The sequence below is a fragment of the Pollicipes pollicipes genome, unplaced genomic scaffold (genome assembly GCF_011947565.3).
Source record: "Pollicipes pollicipes isolate AB1234 unplaced genomic scaffold, Ppol_2.1 Scaffold_2555;HRSCAF=2994_pilon_pilon_pilon, whole genome shotgun sequence".
In the NCBI taxonomy this organism is placed as follows: Eukaryota; Metazoa; Arthropoda; class Thecostraca; order Pollicipedomorpha; family Pollicipedidae; genus Pollicipes; species Pollicipes pollicipes.
In genome coordinates this window covers 17,213,181-17,228,834 of record NW_023596136.1, presented here as the reverse complement: position 1 = coordinate 17,228,834, position 15,654 = coordinate 17,213,181, and the positions used below count along the sequence as shown (strand labels likewise).

At 51.0% G+C, this 15,654-nt stretch overlaps 1 protein-coding gene across 8 annotated transcripts in view; it reads right to left on the bottom strand.

The window, feature by feature from the left end:
* Positions 1–1,165: 1,165 nt before the first annotated feature.
* Positions 1,166–15,654, bottom strand: part of LOC119098112 (uncharacterized) — a 17,545-nt gene continuing 3,056 nt past the window's right edge. For 7 of the 8 annotated variants that reach the window (XM_037221086.1, XM_037221080.1, XM_037221065.1 and 4 more), the window contains 4 exons: positions 14,274–14,413; positions 4,939–5,140; positions 4,405–4,684; positions 1,166–1,723 (listed from right to left, as the gene is read on the bottom strand). In XM_037221086.1, coding sequence (XP_037076981.1) covers positions 1,629–1,723; positions 4,405–4,684; positions 4,939–5,140; positions 14,274–14,410 — 714 coding nt within the window. In that variant the 5' untranslated portion in view covers positions 14,411–14,413 and the 3' untranslated portion in view covers positions 1,166–1,628. The remainder of the gene's footprint in view (positions 1,724–4,404; positions 4,685–4,938; positions 5,141–14,273; positions 14,414–15,654) is intronic. The other variant, XM_037221059.1, reaches the window with a different exon arrangement.

Sequence of the window (15,654 nt, the reverse complement as noted above, 5' to 3'; positions counted from 1 at the left end):
CTGGCCTTAGCTCCCATGTTCCGGCAATGATATAATAAAGACTATGGCACATCGATTAGTGAAGGCTGCGTGCTGGTCGGCGCCAGGCTCGGAGCATGTGGTTGTCTGCAACGAAGTTTGGTGCCTTGGGGCGTTTTTTGTGGCGTTCAGTTCGACCCAAGTTCACGAAGCTCTGGAAAGGATAGGATCCCGACTATGGCACATCGATTGTGAAGGTTTCGTGCTAATCGGTGCGTAAGTCTCGCAGCATGGGGTTGTTTGGAACCTGTTTTTTTCATTTATGATGACATTTGACCTGACCCAGGGTCGCCGTGATCTGGAAAGGATGGGCTATCGGCTAAGCAACATCGAATGGTGAAAGTTCCGTGTCAATCAGTGCCATAGGCTCGGGGCATGGGGTTGTCAACAGGTTTGGGCGACCGTTTAGTCGCTTCTTTTATCTGTTCCTTATCAGTTAATTGGATGAGTCTTTTCGCCACGTAATAATAATTTCAGGTTTATGGGATGACGGAGGATGGAAAGCGGTGGAGCAAGACCATTGCATGTGGTGTGTGTGTGGGGGGGGGGGGGGGGGGGCAGCCGCCGAGCCCAGGCCCGCGAGTACCCCTTTGCAGAATATACGCAGGGAGCCCGCCCGGTCTAGTCCTCCTCCAGGACGCCTCTCGACCCACTCGTGGCTGGTGCATGCAGCCTGCCCCGGGCAAGCTGGGTGTCGCAGAATGCAGGATGAGAGGGTCGGATGACAGTTTTTCATATCTCTGGTTACCATGATACATTCGTCACGGCGCTTGCGAGCAAACGGCAGCAACATTCTAGGAGCCTCCAGTGACGGACGTCACCTAATATGCTTTTGGGCTCTGAGTCCCCCAAGCCGACTTATATCTCCCAATCTGTCCCCCAACGTCGACTTATGTCCCCCAATGCTCGTCTGAGCAACCTCCTGGAATATATTTGAGTATGGTGAATGTTGGGCCAAATAATTACAGAACAATTATCTTAACTATAGGTAGTATAAATGGTAGGTACCAAAACACATCACTATTATTGCCAGGTTATCTTGTACGAAATAGTGTTATATACATGCATATATATAACAAAACAGTATTGTACGCATATATATATATATATATATATATATATATATATATATTCTGTACGTGCCTTTTATTCTTCTCACGCTACTTCCCGCATATGTTAAGTCAGTTTGCAGATGATTGGCAAGTTTTATTCAAATGGAAACGTCTGAACTGGGATTGGCTGCGATGTGCAGCTTTTAAGAGCACAGGCCAGAGACTGCCGCGCTCCGTCCAGTACTGGTACTCACGCTTCGCCCGATCTCACCGCCCCAGCCCACTCACACATCGAACCCACTGTCGCCGTCCCAGTTCACGTCACCCTACGCCTGACACTTCTTCCACGGACAGCGCCGGCGCGCGCCGGAGCGACGGCACCCGGGTCTGCACGAGACGCTACGCGTGCCATCCCGAGGTAAGCCGGCCGGTCCGAGGTCAGGCGTGCCGGCCCGAGGTTAGTGGTGCCGGCCTGAGGTGAGTCGTTCTAGGCAGAGGTCAGCCATGCCGGGCCGAGGTCAGCCGTCCCGGGCCGGGGTCAGCCATGCCGGCCCATGGTCAGCCGTCCCGGGCCTGAAGCCGGCCCAGCGCCCATTCAACACCGCGTTCCTGCACCACCTGCCGCACCTCCGTCGGCATGGGAACGGCCTTGCCTGAAAACACGGCAGAATCGGGTCAGCGGAGACAGCGGCCCTGACGGCAGGAAACTGTCACATTCAGGTCATCGGTCGCCACGCTTAGTGGTGACCAGACATTTCAAGCTAGCATGCATCACGCATTGAATCATTGATCACTTTTGCGACATCGGCCGTGATGAGCACCTCACACACACGGCACACGTTTAGGTCTGGCCGCCGACTTCTTACAAGAATAGACCCACTTACTTTCCTGTCTGGATGGTCCTGTGCTCTGTAGATAACTTTGAGCTCTAAAACGTGAATATAGGGTCCGTACCCCCTGTATTTCGACCTAAGTGTGTTTTGCCAAAAAAGGTCGTCGACAGCGATACATTTTGCTATGTTGTGCTGTTAGCGTCTCACATGTGGCCATTACATATTATAACGAATGAGGCACTTGGACTCCGCGACATATACAACGTCCCTCCCGTGTTTTTTTCGCACATTTTACACTTCGTTTCTTATACGTTTTTCTGCGTACAAACCACCTGAAACCGCGACTTCTATAAATAACAAAGGTACCCCCCCCCCCCTCTCTTGGCACCCACGCTTCGACATGGAAGATTTCACCAGACCAATTTTTCGCTTGCTGTCGTTTTTCCAAGCTTTGTGTACGCGCGGTTTTGATAGGCGTAGTTGGGTTCCGACGGGGCGTGTTTCCGTTTCCTACCACCTAGCCCACGCGTTCTACATTTGTTTACCTCGTGGACCTACCCTTACTTTTAAGCTTTTCATGCGGTAAAAAATATAGAGCACGAAGGAGGGTAAGTAGTAGGAAACCACGCTGCGCGTGCGCATAGCTTGGAAGAACGACAGTAGGCAAGGCGTCTTTGGTGAAATATTCCACCCGACGCAAAGTGCGCGGGGGAGGGGGGGGGGGAATCTATATTATTTATGCAAGTCGGAATTCAAGGGGTTTGCACGCAGAAAAATGTGATTTACGAAAGCAAAAGCAAACAGCGCGATAAACATGAGAGGAACATGGTCTATGTCGTAGGTTCCATGTCCCCGCTTCGTCTGGTGTATAATAAAAGCCTGCCAGACACTAGCAACACAACGGAGAATACACTTTTCGGTAACCATTTCTTGCTTTTGGAGGAAACACACTCAAGCTGTACAGAGCATAAGACCATCCAGAGGGGAAAATAAGTGAATCCACCCTTATAAAAAGTCGGCGGCCAGACCTAAACGTACTGGGCTCATCACGGCCGACTATGCGAAAGTGATTGATGCCTTAATGCGTGGTGCGCTTGAAACCGATCACATGCACGAGTGATGCCTGATGCGTGATACCTGTTTACTTGAAATCGTTTGTATATGTGATGCGTGATGCTGTTTACTTGCACTCGTTTGGATGCAGGCGTGTTTTGACGCATTTCTAATCTTTACCTTGTATTCCCAGCTAATTATTGTATCGTAACAGTAGCTGGCAATTGTTGCTTGTTAAATCAACTGAATGCTGGGGACTTGTAAAAGCTGTGGTCCGCTGTTTAAAAAGCAACTTAAAAACCCGAATGGCACTGACGGACAATTTCGAATTTACTGCTGATATTCGTTTTGACAAAAGTATGTAGCCGAAATATTGATGTGTCCATTTCTCCTTTCTCTTAGTTATTTGACCAGGAATAGGGCGAATTATGCTGCTTCATGTGCGTGTACGTGTCTTTGTGCGTGTACGTGTACGTTCCTTGCAAATGCAATTAACAACTTACATAAGTACTATCTTTGTGTAATTATAGCTTGGGAGTGCAAACTGCGGGAGCTATCCGCCTACGAACTTGGGCGCGATGCCATGGAGCTAAAGTCCAAATTTAACTCATGCGTCAGGAGCCGAAGCCTGGACCCGACATGGCTTTGTCAGGACCGATTTCGCTGAGCCTGAGCTAAACTCCAGGCCAGTGACGGTGCCTGAAGCTGGGGATCGTCAACCGCATCAATCGTCGGATAAAGGACGACTTGCCTGAGGACCACGGGTTCCGCAACAGCGCGACTTTTTCGGCACGGCTCGGACTGCCGGTCGGAATTTCGCCACCACAGGGCCAATCACCGATCGCGGCACGCTCTATTGCGCGAACATAATACCTGAGTGTGATGGAGCCACGGGCAAATCGGACATGATTATCACCCTAATGCATGTCATGGAGGGTGAACCAGACACGTAGGCATGCAATGCACACCATTCTACTCAGGCTTAACAAGGTGAGGATCTAAACCCAAAAGATTTCACATAGTGTTTGATGGGGCTGTATACTGTTACGGGCAATGAGATCGCATTTCAGTTCCTTTAGCAGGGTGAAGAAGTCGACGTGGAAAATGTTTTAAGCTTGTAAACCTCTGCCGCCCGCGAACGGAGCATCTTCAGCCCACACCCTGCCCCGTCCGCGCCGACCCACAACATTTATTCCAGGTGCACATGACATTTAAACCATTGTCCAATATCAGGGCATTTTACACCGTTTCAAAGCCCTTGGTTTTAGGCGCAGTGCGACAATAACCGAGCCTTTGAAACGCTGTAAACAAGCTGGCAACATCTTAGCAAACGAACGACGAACTCACAAGCTGGCAACATCTTAGCAAAGTCCTCCTGTGCTACCTCTTCCAAAGTATGCCGCAGACCGCGGGCTCATCCCTGCCGTCACACGGCCCGGTCGACCCACCGCGGGCGCTGGTGACGCTGAACGCGTGCTGGAAGCGTGCCTCGGCCGCCTGGAACTCGACGCGCCACTGGAGCTGGCGGCCGTCGGGCAGCGGCAGCTGGTCGCCGCTGCGCTCGCCGGCCAGCCGCGCCAGCACAGCGCGCCGCTCAGCGTGCAGCCGGCCCAGCTCGTACAGGCCGAACAGCAGCCGGTGCAGGCTGCTGCCGGCGGCCGCCAGCAGCGGCTCCAGCACCCGGCTCCAGGCGGTCGCCTCCACCTCGCTGCAGGTGACGCGCGACCGCTGGAATGGCGTCGCACGGAGATCGAGCCGTACTCGGGGTGCTTTCGCGAGGGGGGAGGCAAGACAGACCAAGCTCTGCTCAATCCACTTTGCTGTGGCCTGAGGTGACGTGTGTTCCAGCGATGAATCATACTGCAAAACACTAAACTACCCAGAAAACGGTTTACAAGGGGCAAACAGGTTTCCATCGCAAGTGCAGTTCACCAAAACGTGGTTCAGGTGGTGCACACCCAACCACGGCCGCACCGGCATACCTCATCCCTAGTAGTGACGTAGGACACTGTGAGCGATGCATCTGCGTCCTTGCTGGTAACCTGGACGTTCCACTTGGTGACGGAGACGCCTCCGTCGGCCGACAACAGCTGGAAGTCCAGCTGGTCATAGGTCAGGCCGCTAAGCTCCAGGTTCATGGCGACCAGATGTTCATGCATGCTGACATCGCCCCCCGGGGTCAGCCTGCAACGTAACGACAGATCGGAATGATCGTGAACCTTACACTCTAGAAGCCAGTCGAAGGCTCACAGATCGCTTGCATTTGGAGACAGAATCTGACATAAAAGAAGGGGACGTCTGGGCGGCATCATCAGATCAGTAATCAAGATTAGGAAGGCTTAGAGCAGCTTAAGCCACACGTTTGTGAAGTAAGCAACATCTCATTCACGCTTAGCAGAAATCGTTGTCCGCCTCGATCTTGTCGACACTTGTAACCAAAAACAGACTATGACTCTCTGAGCGGTCACGCAGACGCATTTCGCGAGGTACCAAGCGATTTAACCTCCAGGGGTAGAAAATGCCGACAGTTTAAATATCGCCCGTATCCACATGCATCACACACTTTCCGGTACGAAAGGTTAGGCGGATTCCAAACAAATGCCCCCCCCCCCCCCTCGGAACGATCACAGACCGAAAGGATTGAAACATCTCCACGACTTACTCCTCAAACAATGGGTGTCGTCCAATGTACTATTTACCCCTGGCTTCAGCATGGAGATGTTCCTGAGACGCCGGCACGGAACAGATTGGGTAAGGTTGGCGTAATGTGTTATTTCCCACTGACTTCAGCGCCAGACCACACTGCCCGCAAAATCTGGACCCCCTGGACATGCTTTCAGACCGCTACAGGTCTCAGGGGATAACGTCAACAGCTGTCGGCTTTTCGCGCGGCATCGAACGCTGCGACCTCTGGGGCTCACGAAAGATCAGACTGATGTTCTGGTGGCGGTGGTGATTTGGGTTTTAAGGGCGCGTCGGCATCAGGGCCATTTTGCGCCCACTCGATGACGGTTATCTGCCTATGCGACGGCGCGATAAGTATGTTGTCAACTGATAACAGGTAGCATCACTGGCGCACTTACACTGAGGGGTGAGTGAAAATAACGTCAAAGTCAATGTGTGCTAAAAATGCGAGTATATCTCCAAGTTCACCACATGGGTCTCGACCGAGTAACCGATGAAGGGGCGCTGGAGGAAAAAATCGTCGCCTCTCCGTCTCAAGGCGCCGACATGAGACGAGCACATGTTCAACAGACAACCGGTCCCCGCATCTATCACACCGTGGCACATCCCTACGCGTCAAGTAAAACGAGTGTGTGGCGTATGTATGACCCAACCGAAGCCTACAAAGGGCGACTTCCTGGAAGCGGCCTCGGCGATGGGAGGATTCCCAATCACCCAGTTGGGGCTTGATTTCCCTGAAAGCGTTGAGGTGTTGGTCGAACATGTCCTGCCACGTATTGCGGACGTATTTGGAAATGGCTGACTTCAGATCTCGAGCGGGTACATAAATTGGTATTGGGTTTCTCTCACACGCCGCAGCTTTCGCTGCGGCGTCGGCTTTTTCATTCCCCATTATTCCTATGTGGCTGGGGATCCACATAGATGTGATACGACAGGAAGTGCTGTCCAGTCATTCCAATTCCTCCCAAATTGAGCGAGTCAAAAATGAGTGGTCACGCGACATCGCCGTCAGGTCTAATGATAAAAGTGCACTACGCGAGTCGGTCAAAATGACTATCCCTTTCAGGACGACAAGCAACGTACTGAAGCGCTGCTAAAATGGCAAACAGTTCTGAGGAAAAAACTGACATGTGCTGCGGGAGGCATAGACCTACGGTATGGTCACCGCAAACAAATGCGCAACCCGTTCCTGTTGAGCCCTTGGACCCATCGGTAAATATTTGTAATGAGTTCGCGTATTGTGAGATCTGTTCCAACGAATACGTGAGGAACTCGCGTGGTGAAGTGCCATTTTTAAGATGCTGAGCTCTCGTGGTGAAGTGCCATTTTTAAGGTGCTGACAGAGTTCCAAATCATACTTAATACTCAGACGTCTCCACGGAGCTGGGTCCCGAAGAGTGTGCGGGGCAATGTCATCCAGCGCAATATCCGCCTCGTCCAGGCAGTCCCAGACGCGCAGGCACATCAGCCGCGCTGACGTGGGCCGCCCCCTCAAGAAAGAACGAATCAACGTCTGAGAGAAGATGAAATCAAAGGCTGGGTGATCCGGAAATTGTGAAACCTTTGTAGCGTAATTCACAGTAAGTCGTTGTCTCCTAAGAGGCAAGGGCGGTTCATTCGCTTCCACCAGCAAGTTTCTTGTTCGGGTCGTACGAAACGCCCCAGTGGCTATACGAACACATGTATGGTGGATTGTGTCCAAAACCTGCTTTGAAGATGTAGGAGCACTATCGTAGACAGGACTAGCATAATCGATGACTGATCGAATTAGGGCCCTATACAGGTTCAACAGGGTGCTTCTATCGGCTCCAGACGTCATACGACACATTACTTTCATGAGGTTCATGCGCTCGAGACACTTAGTCTTAACCATCTTAAAGTGTTGCTTAAACGTGAGCCGACGGTCAAACGTGAGGCCCAGGAAACAAATGTCGTTACAAACTGGGATAGTGGCATTACACAGTCGCAACTCCGGGTCTCTACAGCCTCTAATCCGTGAGCAGACTAAGTGCGTGCACTTAGTCTTGGTGGTCGAAAATTTGAAGCCATTCTTAAGGCTCCACTCAGTTAGTCGAATCAGGCATAACTGAAGCTGCCTCTCAGCAGACGTCGTTGTGGATGCCGCACACCAGATGGCAAAGTCGTCCACAAACAGTGACCGACTGATGGTAGGTGGCAGACAGTCGGCGATATCATCGATCATCAGCGCAAACAGGGTTACGCTAAGGACACTCCCTTGAGGAACACCGTTCTCTTGTTCATAGCGATCAGATAGCATGCCACCCACTAGGACGCGGAAGAATCGACGACGTAAAAAGTTTTCAATGAAGAGTGCCATGTGACCTCGGAGTCCACACTTGTGTACTTTGCTTAGAATGCCATAGCGCCAGGTGGTATCATAAGCCCGCTCAATGTCAAAGAAGACTGCTATCGTGTGACGTCTTTGTTTAAAAGAATGTCGTATAGCTGTGTCTAAGATCGTTAGGTGGTCAACAGTGCATCGGTTCTTCCGAAACCCGCATTGCACTTTGGAAAGACAACCGTGGGTTTCAAGGTACTACATGAGACGATCATTCACCATCCTCTCTAGCACTTTGCATAGGAATGAAGTCAGCGAAATTGGGCGGTAGTGCAGTGGATCGGAACCATCCTTTCCGGGCTTCCGTATGGGGACTATAATGGCCTCCCGCCACGACTCCGGGAAGTCATCTTGCAACCATATGTAGTTGAAAAGTGAGGGTAAGGCATGGAGGGACTCCTTCTTTAGGCGATTCAACATATCATTGTGGACTTAATCCAATCCAGGCGAAACACTCTTAGCTCGCTTAAGAGCAGTGCAGAGCTCCATGACAGTGAACGGTTGGTTGTACTCATAAATCTCTGAGTCAGGAATTCTAAAATTGATTGCCGTCTTCTCACTTTGTTTCTTGTAACGAATAAAGCGTGGGTCGTCTGTTCCATGTCGGCACCTTTCTGCAAATGCGAGACCTATTTTGTTGGAAACTTCCTGTGTGTTCAATATCGTGATTCCCGCCATTTTCAACACCGGAACTGCAGTGGAGACGCCCCTACCGGACATGCGATTAACTCGCTGCCACACTGCACTCAGTGGGGTGTGACGATTTAAACCATTTACATATTCCCTCCATGATGTACGCTTTGCCTCACGTATTGTGCGTTTCGCAAATGCTCTGGCCTTTTTAAAAGCGATGAGGTTGTTGGTCGTTGCAGAACGCTTAAAAACCCTGAACGCCCGCTTCCGCTTGAGAATTGCCGCCTTGCAGTCCTCTGACCACCAGGGAACCGGGATCCTGCGCGGCTCAGGTGATGTCAAGGGAATGCAAGACCTTGCGGTGTCGACAATTGTGGATGTCACTTGTTGTGCAAGAGACGTTGCATTGTCGTCCTCGGTCGGCTGCACTCTAATACGGCACTCATCAGTAAACTTTTGCCAGTTAGCACGTCGAAGGTTCCAGCAGGAAGGCCTCCTGCCTGGGTGTCCAGCATTCATCCCAAGCCATGTTGGGAAATGGTCGCTCCCATATGTAGTGCTCTCAACGAACCAAGACAACCGACAGAAAAGGGACGAGGAGCAGATAGAAAGATCTATCGCTGAAGTGGTGATGGACGGCAGAGATATATGGGTATGCCGGCCGGTGTTAACAACACAAATATTATTTGTATTCAGCAAACGCTCAAGGTGTCGGCTTCGGCGGCTTGTGTGATTGCAGCCCCACAAAGGGCTATGGGAGTTGAAGTCACCTAGCAACAAGAACGGCGATGGAAGCTGATTGAAGATGGACTGTAGTGTCGAATCCGGTACTTCCTCGGTACATCGGTACAAGCTGTACCGACAAGATCCATCGGTACAGCTTACATCTGCTTTAAGCGTTCACCTAGGGTTTTGCACTGAACAAATCTCCCTGGCGACGCTCTACTTCAGTGGAGGTAAGCCGGACCCTTGGCCGAGCTTTGGGACTTCCACCCTCCGTAGGCGACGTCGGCCAAGGAGGGGCACGCTTTGTTGCACGACCCGCCACCGGGGACTGCAGGGTAGGCCGACCCGAAACCCCGTCCCCAAGTGGAGGGATGGGAGGCGGACCCATTGACCCTCCCGGTGAGTGGGGCGGAGTCGACAGCGGGAGCCGGCCCCCCGTCCGCTGTGCAGACGCCGACCTGACGGCGCGCCCTGCAGGGCCAAGGTCCAGAGAACCCGGACGAACAACAGTTCAGAGGGGCGGCTCCGAGAGGGAGCGATGACTGGGGGATGCCGAACCTTGTCCGGTTCCCGTGAGCCGGGGGGACCGGCGCTTCCGGCAGGGCCACTAGCTGGGAGTCAGAGGGGGCCAACTCTCGTAGCGCCCCTGTGCCAGCGACGACAGATCCCGTCGTAGCTGGTATGGATGGAGGGGGAGATGGGGCCCGGGAGGGCGTGTCTTCAGCACGGGCTGGGCCGGGGTGCGATGATGGGGGGCGAAGTCCACAACCTCGCTGGACCGTTGTCCATCCCTCGTTCCCGGGTCGCAACCCAGCCCCGGGCTCTCTGGCAGCTCCACCAGGGGGTTCCAGCCCCATAGGCTGAGCTTCTCTAGCGGCGGCCAATGCCGCAGGTGGATTCTTTTCCGGAGGATCCGACTTCCGGTACGACGGAACAGCAGAGCCAGTTGATACAAGTGTGCTTAGTATCAGCTGTACAAACTCGCCTACAGTCATGCCTTTGAAATCATCAAGTCCACTCAGTTCCAGTACCTCGTTGGCTGCGGGTGTTACTTGGGCTAAATTTCTTGCCGGATGGGTAAGGGCGTCTTTGTATGTCCTTGTGGTGGTCGCATCGTTGTGTCGGCGTTGGGCCTCCCGAAACGAGACTCCTTCCTTCACTTTGATGTTCAGGATAGCTTTCGCTGACAAGAAGGACTGACAGCTGCGGTATGACGCCACGTGACCCTGACCACAGTTGACGCATTTCACGGTTTCTGATTTACACTCAGAGTGTTGGTGACCTATTTCCGCACACTTTCCGCATCTAACTTCTTTCCAGCACTTGTCCGTGAAGTGACCATACGTCTGGCATCGGTAGCATCGGACTGGATCGGGTACATAGACCCTAACAGGAACCGACTGATATCCCACGCGGAGCTTATCTGGAACTCTCGCAGAGCAAAACGTCGGAAAAATTGAGTCAGTATCGGTCAGCTCTCCTCTCTCTCTCCTCTTGATACGTCTCACTGCCGTCACCCCTTCCTCACACAAGCCCTCAGCAACATCCTCATCACTCACGCCGCGAAGGTCCCGGCAAGTAATCACACCCTTGGAGCAGTTCTTAGAGGGGTGAGGGTGCACCGATACGGGCACCCTAACCTCTCCCTGTCCTCGCACTTTGTACATAAGTGTGGTCGTTTTAAGCATGCGCTGGATTTCGCGGTCGTCTGTTAGATGCACTTCTATGCCTCCGTCCGCATACGAAAACACATGCTTGGGCGTCCCGATGTTGGAAAATGCTTGTTGGCGCTGAAATGGGTTTAGTCGGAGCGGAACTGTCCTTCCTTGGTCATCTACTTTGGCGGATCTTACGACCAGAAACTGGGGTAGTGGACGACGGTCGGGGTTTGGGGGGTTGGTTGATGATAGAGTGTCCATAAGTATGTGTTTATATTCGGCGCGCTGATTCCCCGCCCACCACGGAGCCCAACACGGGGACGGTCCACTTCTAAGAGAGGAGCCGCCAGGGCTACCAGCACGCTATACGCAGGCCAGTGTGCCAAAAGAGTTGCTGCGAGAGCCACCGGGCACGTGTCTGCGGGCGCCAGTGCCTCGGTTCGCAGGTGCTAACCAGGCACCCTGGTGGCAAACCGAGGTACGGCCCCTTAATGATGTCAGGAGGCAGACACTGCACCCGGCAGCTCCCCCCTCAACACCCGTCACATGACCTGCTTGCCTCCAAGCCAGTGTCACGAAAACACGACGCCTGACCAGCCGATTTCCTCGTGTGGAGACTTCGCGAGGCATCCGCAGGATCACAAATTCGGGCCAAAGCCACGTGTTGGTAAGCTGCCCCGACTGACCCGCAGGGCAACTCCCTCAGGGACCAGGATCCCTTCATCACTACCTGTGGATCCAACGGGGTACGGCGAGACCCAGATAAGACTGAAAAGCTGGGGCCGAGGGGTTGCTAATCCCTACTCTGAACGAGTCAGAGCCCTTGCGGGAGGCACGTTTCGTCTGGCCCCTCCTCTTTGGCCGGAAGGAGCTTTACAAGCCTCCCCAACCGCCCGCAGGATCATTGGGGCACGCAATCCCCCCCCCCCCCCACGGAAAGGTAGTGCCTCACGGGGGGGGGGGCGACTGATGTTCTACATGGCCAAGTGTGCCATATCATGCCGGGTCAGCAACGTGAGCCATCTGGAAACCAATCTAGCACTATTTTAATCGGGTCCGCGTTCCAATCGAACCGCAGTTTTAAGGCACAATAAGTCAAGCGTCCGGCCGATGGCGAGGCTACGTCAGGTCACGTGATGGCCTTGCACGAGCACGAGCCAGTGTAGTGATACAATTCCAAGCAGCGTAGGAAATGGGGAGTCGAATGATGCCACTGACGTCATGGAAGGATGCATAGTTCGGTATGAAACGTCAGATGTGTCTGGAAACATAATTATGTCTTATTGCATTATTTCTCCTTGGCTTTAGCACGGGATTCATGACATGAAACATTCCGATTTCTCAGACTTCCTTCGGAATCCTGAGCCGGTGTGGAGTATATAAGATTACGTCGACCGCTCCCGGCTTCTCACGGGGCATCGAAAGGAGGCTCGTACTCCTCTGGAGGTCACCGCACCTAAAATATATATTCGGAGTTGTAAATATCACCAGGCACTGCTGGGTCCGTACGGTAAGTGACATACTCGAACCCATGTACATCTGTTCTGATTTCGTGTCTCGACCCTCCCGCTGCTAACGTATCCCAGACGTGGCATGGCAGACCCAGCAGCGAAGCCAGCTCGGGCTGCGCGATGATCTTGCACGAACAAGTGATTCACGTTGCCAGGCAGCATGAGACAATGTTGTGTTCAGTAACTTTCAGAGGTTACAGGTTTCCATGCTGCTCGAAAAACAAAGAGTCGCCTACGTTATCTCGTACATTCACCACCGGTAGCAATTTTGAAGGAAATCGAAGGTGTCTGGATTTTCCAGGCCATAGAGTCCTGAGTTCGAGTCGATGGAAAATAAAACGCTGAGTCATAAAGTGAACATCTGGAGGAATGTATGGCATTATCCTCAGAACTATGCTTCATTCGGTGGCGTCAATGACACCATTCGACTCGCCGTTCCAGACGCTTTCTGGAACTGTGCTCAATTACACGGGCTCGTACAGCCATGCCGTCACCCAACCTGACCTTGGCCTTGCGCGTCTAACATGATCTCGTGTACTTTAAAATTGTGACAAGATCGGTAGGCAGATGCGATTAAGATAGATTCAGCTGGATAGCAAGAAACCAGCTAATTACACCGACCCAGCACTTTATGGTACGCATGTATTGGTAGCGTCGAATACCAATGTGATGTCCGGTGAACTCCAGATGCGGTGTCCGGTGAACTCCACATGTGTTGTTCGGTGAACTCCACATGTGGTGTCCGGTGAATCCCAGATGTCGGAGCTTTTGATGCCCACAAAAATTCTTGAGTCGTCGACGCAATATGGCAGGTTCAACGCCTGACGCGATTTTGAATTAAACGAAATCGAAGACCTCGGTCTTTTCCAAGACAGGGATTCCTTTACTCAAGTCGATGGGAAGCAAGGCAATACGCTAAAAGGAAATGTTTCACACGTAAATGTATTGAAGCAAGCATCACATGTCATGAAACGAGATCACTTATAGCTGTTGGTATACTTTTAAGTAGAAGTGACCGCTCTAAACACAATTACTGTTCAGAAAATATGCTCCTCGATACCGCATTGCTTGACTACGTCATCGTACCTTCCGACATTTCATTGAGAACCAGTTGACGGCTATTATATCTGGAAATTGTGCTCACGAAAGCGAGATATGAACGAGTTGACCATTATATTTTTATCGGCACTTCTCGGTGCATGGGATGGCAGGCTTTAAATGGCATTATAACGTCATGAATGCCAAGGTGACCTTGAAATACTCTCCGAAATACTCTCCCTATTTACGCGGTAGTGTAGCTCAGAAACTAGAGGGAGTGTGGGGTTGTGAACTGCAGCCAAAGGTCTTCAAGATGGCTATTTCATTTCAAAACCCCACAGAAATGTGGAAAGCTCCCTGCAATGAAACGTTGCTAGATACATCAATCGCAAATATACTGCAATCTTTTCACTCTATGACGGTTTTGATCACAAATTGGGATATGGATAGCATGCAGCATTGCATGGTGTACAATTGAAGTCCCTTTTGACTATTATGTCTGCTGAACATGAATATGAAACTGTTGCTCGCAGCTAGCTCCACACACATACTTAACCCACTAATAAAGCACAGCCAGGTCTAATGATGAACACACCAATTATGACCCAAATGGTGCAGAACATCAGCTTGCACACACCAAATGAGCTGAAAACATACCTGGAAGCCACCCATCTTCAGGCACATGGCACACATGACACAAGCCTTACCCTGCCTGCCTTTTGAGCTCTACCTCCATAGCTGCTACATCACTCTTCAGCAGCCTCTGCCATGTCATTAATAGCTGCTTCTCTTCCTCCAATGACTGGAACTGTGAGTCAGTCAGAATCTCGCTGGTGTTGGCCATATTCTGGAAAAATATGTTCAAATTGGTGCATGCTTTCATGCTGAAGTTTTCAGGTCAATCATAACCACGGTGGTCACAATTCAAGAAATATGTCATCCATGACAGGCAAAACAAGCAAACAGATAATGTGGTCAATACAACAATGGACCAACAACTGTTTGTAAACAACCCCAATCAGAGGAATGCAGCAGGGCTAGCCTCAATCTCAGTGTCATGCACCAGGATACTTGTCATTAGTTAGAATGCAAACCATGACTACCATGTGAACAGGATATTTGAGCAGCCTCAACTGTCCAAAATAGGGCATCCTTTTGACCTCTTTGTGACAGTATGCATAACATTTACATTTTAAAGGTAGACAACAATATATATCAGGACTGATATAATTGTTTATGCAACACTTTCTCACAGCTGCCCCAAAATGTTATGCATGCCTCACTACTGGCAATCAGACTTTGCGGAAAAAGTTGCCGTGTTGACAGTGAGTTAATTTCTGATGTAATGACACATGTGTGCACAAGAATGACAACAGCTGAGACAAGTTGCACCAATGTCCTCAGGCAGTGGCATGGGAACATCCAAAAGATTAGCACAACTAAACATCTGTCATTCCATTCCTCTCATGTGTTTCCAAAATAAATAAAATGTGGGGGCTCATCTGCTGTACTCCAACCCCTATGGCTATGCAAATGCCCTTGGGTGATGAAAAACAACTAAAAATAGGACAACAAACCTGGAATACCACATCAAAAATGTGTATATTTCAAAGTTCTAATAGCCTCATTCCTTGTGGGATAACTAGGCAAATGGAGAGATAATGTTTTGATATTTTCCCTACATGCCTTTATTGAAATGGATGCTGGTGTGAAAATATGAATGCACCTTTTTCTCCATTCTCCTGGTTATTCCATGAGAAATACAGCTATAAGTACCATGCTATTCATATGCATAATGTTCCTTGAAAATGCATGTAACAGCACACAGAATTGCAGTGGCTTCAAAATGTTGCAACTAACAAGTTTAGCATGTTTAGCAAAGGTCGCACCCACAGCCTTCAGCATATTCTTCATCTATGCACCTAGGAAGTAACAATATTAATTGCAGCCAGGCAGTCAACTCAAGAGCAGATCCAGGAGGCTAACTGGGGTGGCTTGTCAAGCAGATGGCTTGTCAAGGCCCCACAGGATGGCTTGTCAAGCAAAAATCAAACATTTCTGGATTCAGCAATCCAAGGAACCATCAAT